This window comes from Austrofundulus limnaeus, unplaced genomic scaffold, assembly GCF_001266775.1.
Source record: "Austrofundulus limnaeus strain Quisiro unplaced genomic scaffold, Austrofundulus_limnaeus-1.0 Scaffold41, whole genome shotgun sequence".
NCBI lineage: Eukaryota > Metazoa > Chordata > Actinopteri > Cyprinodontiformes > Rivulidae > Austrofundulus > Austrofundulus limnaeus.
The window spans coordinates 2229967-2237361 of record NW_013952443.1 but is presented as its reverse complement, the minus strand read 5'-3'; the positions used below and the strand labels follow the sequence as shown (position 1 = coordinate 2237361).

General features: G+C 37.9%; 2 protein-coding genes across 2 annotated transcripts in view; one reads left to right on the top strand and one right to left on the bottom strand.

Moving 5' to 3' along the window:
- The window catches only part of LOC106516822 (nucleoprotein TPR), a gene marked incomplete at its 5' end in the record, with an annotated part of 6977 nt that extends 3367 nt beyond the window's left edge, over positions 1–3610 (top strand). The window contains 6 exon segments of the mRNA XM_014007372.1: positions 1434–1543; positions 1692–1790; positions 1936–2086; positions 2348–2469; positions 2569–2667; positions 3137–3610. Coding sequence (XP_013862826.1) covers positions 1434–1543; positions 1692–1790; positions 1936–2086; positions 2348–2469; positions 2569–2667; positions 3137–3186 — 631 coding nt within the window.
- The window catches only part of prg4b (proteoglycan 4b), a gene marked incomplete in the record, with an annotated part of 6344 nt that continues 2160 nt past the window's right edge, over positions 3212–7395 (bottom strand). The window contains 6 exon segments of the mRNA XM_014007368.1: positions 3212–4525; positions 4866–4973; positions 5079–5235; positions 5329–5465; positions 6303–6389; positions 6480–7346. Coding sequence (XP_013862822.1) covers positions 4326–4525; positions 4866–4973; positions 5079–5235; positions 5329–5465; positions 6303–6389; positions 6480–7346 — 1556 coding nt within the window.

Sequence of the window (7395 nt, the reverse complement as noted above, 5' to 3'; positions counted from 1 at the left end):
CAGTAATATTTGGGGTCAGACGTTTTTGCCATGGATATTTTGTGGGTCAGAAGATAAAAAGTTTGGGAACCACTGGTGTAGAGAGTTAGTGTGGTGAAGTTTTTGGGTGTTATTATTGATGAGAAACTGACATGGAAACCTCATGTTAATTACTTAAGAACAAAACTAGCTAAATCTATTGCATTGCTTTATAAAGTAAGGGATTTGTTCATTGATAAAGCTCCGCATATGTTATATAACACATTAATTGTTCCACACTTGGTCTATTGTGTTGAGGTAGGAGGAAATGCTTGCAAGACAATTACACATCCTGTTTTTGTTTTGCAGAAAAGAGCTATAAGAATTATTACTCGAAAAAACTACCATTAATTATCCATCTAATATATTATTCTGTAAACTAAAATTATTGAAATTGTATGATTTGGCTGATTATAATATTTTGTTACGTATAAAGCACACCGAAACACATTACCTTCAAACATTCAGAAAAACTTTGCGAAGAGAGAGAGCTGTTATAATCTAAAAGAAATAGAGATGTTCATGAAACCTAAATTTAGAACATGTCTGAAAGAACGCTGCACCTCAGTCCAAGGAGCCCGATTGTGGAATAATTTGGAAGATGATGTTAAAAATGCCAAATTACTGTACATGTTTAAGAGAATGATAAAGACTAGATTGTAAAAAATATGAAATGGTTTAATATGTAGCCATTCAATKTGTTGTTCCGGAAAGATTCAATGTTTTGTTTTAACTGAATTTTACTATTGTTTGAATTTATACTTGTGAAAAAAGGGGCAGATATAAGTTTTTTTTCTTCTCTCTGCTGCCTTTCATTTCATTTTATTTGTATTTTGTTTTTTTATTGTTCATAGGATTTTGTTTTTTATGGAATGAATAAAGTTTGAAATTGAATTGGACTCACGAGGATTTACACTTGTATAAAAAAAACTAAGTATGGAGAAATTGTTTTAAAAAGAAAAGTTTATTATATTCCTGATCAATGCTTCAAAAACGGGAAAATTGTAAATGCTCATTTACGCCTTTTTAAATTCTTTATTTTATTGTTTTCAGTTTGATAAAACACAAAAGTTAAATCTAATCTGTGTATTTTATACTGGATATTGTAGTGTAGCATGACCAATAAAACATCTTTTTACAAGCTGATATAAACATTAAGTGCAAAGAAATACATTTTTTTCAGGACTAGGCCTGTGGCAATGAGCAATAAATCAATGACATGATAAATTAAAATGATGTTGATAATTTTTATTTACCTGCTTGTTTGTTTCTTTGAGTCTCCCTCTTATCTGCTCCTCAGTGTGGGGAGGAGTGAAAATAATAAACAACCTGTAACTGGATTTTTTGGTTTTAGTGATTCAGACTTGTAGTGTTACATGACTCGTTTTTGTCTTCATCTTGTTTGTTTTTTTTAGTTCCCCCCAAGTTGCAGGTGTGCCTCGCTTCAGGTTCGGCCCCTCAGAAGACCTGCCACAGACCAGCTCATCTTCACATTCTGATCTGGGTCAGCTCGCTTCCCAAGGAGGTCATTCATCACTTGTTTACAAATTTAGAACATGGCTTTTTAAAGTTTTAGAGACGAGGGAATCGGGAAGTAAAATAATTGGCCTTTAGGGCTTTGATAAAGTCCTCGAAAAACAAGCTTAAATTCTTCTTTTTCTTTTTTTTTTAAGGTCTTGGGATGTATGAAAGTCCTCTGTTCCTAGCAACTCACGAGGAGGAGTCTGGTGGACGCAGTGTTCCCACCACTCCTCTACAAGTTTCTGCTCCAGGTATCTGTCTCTGTCAGTCTGTTACGAAGCCCATCTGTCTTTCCTCCCACCCTTTAAATCAACAGTTACTGAAGCTGGATAGGAATGTTTCGATTTTCCATCAGTTTRTATAAAAATCTTTATTTTTTTCCACATTTTCTTGTAGTAACGATCTTCTCAGAGGTTGCGCAGTCCGACACATCGGAGCACGCCTCCCAGTCTGTTCCTATGGTGAGCACRTCCACACCAGGACTTGTACCAGGATCGGGCAGTTCAGTGGAGGAGAGGGACATCTTCCTGGAACCAGACACTGACAGGTGATTATTCCTGCTTTTTTCTTTTCTTCTGAGAATTGGTTTCAGACTTCTGACCTTTTAAGCTGGCAAAATGTCCACATTATTTCCTGCAAACTAATGTTCAAGTCCTGTTTAACTATTTATTTCCACTGTTAGTCACTGAATCACATCTTATTCTACCAACTGGAAACCTTTTCCAAGCTTTGAAGGCTTTTATTTTTTCTGACGTTTGTTGCATAATATTAGATTTGGTAATTATTTGTGTTCATTTCTTTGCTCCAGGCCCAGTGCTGAAGTATCTTTGGATCCTGTGGTGTCACAAGGAGACTCAGAGGAGCCAAGTCAACTGTCTGACAAGGCCAGCCTTCCCTCCACCAGCCAGGAGCCACCTTCTAGTTCTGCAGGTACYGTTTAGTCCCGAAGCTCTGGCCTTTGGAGATGGTAAATACAACTTCTCTCCTGCTGGATTTGATCGCGCTGATGCCGRTGTCGCGTCTCAATAGATACAAGCAGCACCGTCCAACCCAAACCCTCTCGACCTGGACCCAGCAGACAGCTGCAGCGCTGGCCGGACCACCGCGGGGGACGCATGAAAAGAGGAGGTAACGTTTAAAAAAGAAGCAAACACTTTTTCTTTGCTGTTCAAAACAAGTTTGTGGAAAATCTTTTAGATGACTTCTTACTGCAAGAGCAAACTAGAATAAATTAAACTGCAGAAGTTAGTTTTTCATGCTCAGCTCTCCAAACAACAGGAAAYAATGAGATTTTATTATAAATGTATTTTTTTATTCATATGTTTTGTCAGCTACAGTCAAAACTCATTCTTCATAAAAAAAAAAACATTGAAAATGATTCAAAAGTAAAAAAAGTGCCAAATTTTGACAAATTACATTCTTATTTAAATGTAAACACAGAGTCACAAAAGGCTATTTGATTGTGTTAAATCATAACAGAACACAGAACATTTAACAACGCAATTGTTTTTTTTTTTTTATACATACATTTATACAGCTAATATAAAGTTTTACCTCAGTGCCATACATGTCTGAGTGTATATTTTACTCCCCACAGGTCACGCCTTTCCTTCCCGTGGTGTACCAGGAAGACGATTTATGAGATGAAGCACTAATTTGATGACTTCACAACCAAACCTGACCAAAACGCATCAGAAACACATTTTTCAAGTGATTTTCCCTTGTTCTGTAGCCCAGTTTTCCCTTGTTATTTTGTAATGTGTTTAGAAAGTTCTTTTTGTAATCTGCTGAAGCTCTCTTTTAAGAAGAAGAAAAAAATGTTTAAGAATATTAGTTGCTTTTCAGTTATGGTTTTTGACATTTGAAGAATGTGTTGCTCTGAGACGAAGTGTTTGGTTTAGGAACCGTGATGACGGGACGTTCACCAGTCATTCTCACGTTGTAGGACGTCGCTGCAAAAGAAATGAAACGTTTTAGTCGTCAGGTTTGACAAACAGCAGAGCGTGTAATTTAGGATGTTTTTCATGGAGTTGAGTTTCCATTTAATGAAAATAAATTTGCTAGAAACCAATCTTGTTTTTTTTTCCAGCACAGTTTGTGGAAAATGCAGTTTAATGACTGTCGTCTGCTTCAGTCTGAGTTTTAAGAGCTGTAATGTTTTGTCAGTGATGTAAACGACTAGACGGTGAAAACATCTTGACCAGACACGTGTACTGGTGGCTTTACTCAGAACTATTTGCACAATTTAAAATAAGATACTTTTTACTACACAGTGAGTAGAAACAGCTCCATATGGTCTTTTTACATCAGTGAAGTGCTCCACCCTGAACAGACTGAATTAAACATCCCAGACATGATGTTCACTGCAGACAGTGAAGTACGTTTTGTTTTTTTAAAGGTCAGTTTTGTGGCATAAACATAAGATGAAATTAAAACCACATTTGTTACTGGAAACCTCTTTAAATGTCACCTCAATTCAAGTTTTGTTTTTATCAAAATTTCAGTGTAGACAGCCCAAATTAAAGTGTGTCGATGTTTAAATTTTTACTGTTTACATTTTGGTTGTAATTTGCAAATTTATAGTGACGGCATGTTCACTAATGCCTGTGAAACAACTCCACAATGAAGTTCTTTGCTACTGTTACAGATATAATTATGCAGCCAGCAGTAATTGGGTACATACAGGCATTAAAATGGCAGTTAAAATCCTTTTGTTGGGGGRRAAAACATTTATATTGGAAATTTGGACAATTTTCAGTACCAAATAACTGAAGGTATTGTTGAATTTATGAGAATGTTTTAATTATTTGCAGCAGCACAAAATAAAAGTCGTTATATCTGGATTGTTTTGACTTACATCTTGAGAAGACGACATATTTGTACCCGTCCGGCTCTCTGGTGCTCGGTATCGACACGGCAGCTGTGATGGTGTGAGGGAAGCCTCTCCAGGACCTCCGGATGTTGATTTCTGGCTCTAAAACAGAAACTGGAACGAGGAAGTTGAGTTGTATCCTGTTAAACTCAGAGGTCATTGAGACACCTCTACAACCTGACTGGTGTATTATACTGTGATTTGCCACCAAAATGGAGTGAAAGCTCCAGATTAGGGCTACATCAGATTGGTGAACTTGAGAACAAATGAAGCTGCATAAAAACCTTGAAAATTAAGCATAAAAATGTACATCAAAGTACTAATGAATTGAGCATTTTAAAGAAGAAAAAAACCTCTTCAGCATAACTTTAAAGACAAACTATCCAATTAAGAGCACTTTTATAAAGGATTCATGCAAAGCCACTTGAAATGTTCATTTCTAGCTTTGTCATACCTGCTTGTCGGACAAGTCGGGCACGAACGGTGTAAACAGGAAAGCGGACTGAGCCTCCACATGTTGGACTGGTACCAAACTGGTAGGAATATTTCTGAACAAATCCCCCTACAAAACCATTAAAAAACAAAGTCAAACCAAAGCAGAACAGAAAAAGATAAATAAAGCAGCAGTTGTGTTTTATAAATTCCTGGTGGTTTGACACATCATCACCTCTCTTGAAGAAGTAGACGGACTCTTTCCGGCTCTGGTGCTGAGGAACTGACAGGGCAGCGGTGATGTGACCCCGCAGCCCATCAAARCCAGTTTTAATGAGCTTTGGGTAGCCGGGATCCAGAGCATCATTGTCAAACCTCCAGTATTTGCCTCCCTATAAACATGCACAGCAAACAAATGTAAAAGGTTTCATCAGAGGGGAAAAAAAACTCATGGAGTGGTTAATTTAGGGTTTGAGTCTCGTTACCTTGAAAATGTATGTTTTACCCTGACAGTTGCAGCGGGTGAACACGGTGTCGATAGGAGAAGGGAYGCCCCACACCTGAGTGATACCTCTGGGTGGGCTTGGAACGTGGTTCCTATCCAAAAACCAGAAGTAGTGACCTGTGAAAAATTAGATYAGTATATAAAATTTACCTAAATCAAACAGTTACAATTAGAAATAAAATGTGTTGTCATTCAACTAGATCCAAATTTGACACAACCTGCAGAATGGTTGAAGACTTAACTTCCTGAACCAAAGCCTCCAGAGTAATTTTAAATGCTCAAACAAATAATTTATTAAAAATAAACATACTGCTTTAAAGTGCCTGTGACATGCCTATCCTTCAAGTACAAAAAGTCAAAGAAAACCTCTTCATACCTAAGAAAATTGGCATAGTACAGATTATTATACCCATTTTGTCGCACAATTGGCATATTTTCTTTTGAATTTGGCTAAGCCAAAGTGAAACAGGAAGTGACATCAAAGGAGAACTCATTAAAATAAACTCTGGTTTTTGTTTATTAAAACAAAATTATTTAAACTTTAAATTTATCTTCATCATTCATTGATAGATTAGAAACATCAGATTCTTCTCTACAGTGTCTTATTAGCTGTTGTAACAATGCTCTGTTCAGACATTCCCCTTTGACATCACTTCCTGTTTCTTCACATGCAAATATCTCAACAACTGTTCATCTCAGCAGYGTGAAATTTGTTTTCCAATATATAAWTATYTTTCCAAAAATGCATTCATGTTTATCACAMAAATTTGATGTCACAGGCCCTTCAAAATAACACAAATAAGCATGAGAACAGAGGTCAGAGAGTTATTAACGTTACAAAGAAAAGTAATGTTTTTTACAGTTGGGAAGTGTATCGTTTCCAAATCTCATTGGGGGAAATACCCGTTTTTGCATTTGTTTTTTGGTGAATATTCTCAGGTTTTTAATACTAACCTCTGAACACCACCATGGTTCCGTTCCTCAGYGTGGTGACTCCGCTGACCGGCCGCCCACTACACAGGTTTGGATCATTGTTGTCATCTGGAGAAAAGCACRAGGAAAACAGRTATTTTATTTTTAGGGCAACGTGCCTTTGATATTCTGTAATGATTTTAAAATAATAGGGCTTACCGCCTTGATAGTCTCCAGGGTTATCTGTGTTCTGGATTTGTGGATCCACAGGCTTGATCTCGGGTTTAGAGGTGGGTGTTAATGTGGATGAGTCAGTTTGGTCCTGAGGTTTGGAGGTGGGTTCGGAAGTAACTTTTAGTGGATCGGGAGTAGTTAATTCTAGTTCAACAGTATCTTTGGTCTGATCTTGCATCGAAACTGTAGGTGTGGGAACTTCTGCTCCTGTTGGAGAGGTGGTGGTGGATGGATCTTCAACGTCTGCCAGAAAAGATGGTGGGCTTGTTGTGATGTTTTCCTTGTTGGAATCTGTGTTGGCATCAGAGGTGGTTGCCTCTGAGGTTTCTGTTGGAGAGGTGGTGGCCTGAGAGGTTTCCAAGGCTGATTTTGAGTCCTGCGTGTTGACGGTTGTGAGTTCTGGTTCTGCTGTAGGGAGAATGATGGTTGTAGTTCCTGTAATGGATGAAGTTGTAGGTTCTGACGTTGAAGTGGTCTGATTGGAGTCTTCCGCACTTGTGAGTTCTGGTTCTGCTGTAGGGAGAATGATGGTTGTAGTTCCTGTAATGAATGAAGTTGTAGGTTCTGACGTTGAAGTGGGCTGATTGGAGTCTTCCACACTTGTGAGTTCTGGTTCTGCTGTAGGGAGAATGATGGTTGTAGTTCCTGTAATGGATGAAGTTGTAGGTTCTGACGTTGAAGTGGTCTGATTGGAGTCTTCCGCACTTGTGAGTTCTGGTTCTGCTGTAGGGAGAATGATGGTTGTAGTTGCTGTAATGGATGAAGTTGTAGTGGTCTGATTGGAGTCTTCCTCACTTGTGGTCTGAGGCAGAGTTGTTCCTTGATCCGGGCGTCTTGTAGGATCTGAAGCTTCTATTATAAGACACAGAGAACTAGCTTTGATTTAAAGGAGCTTTTTAAC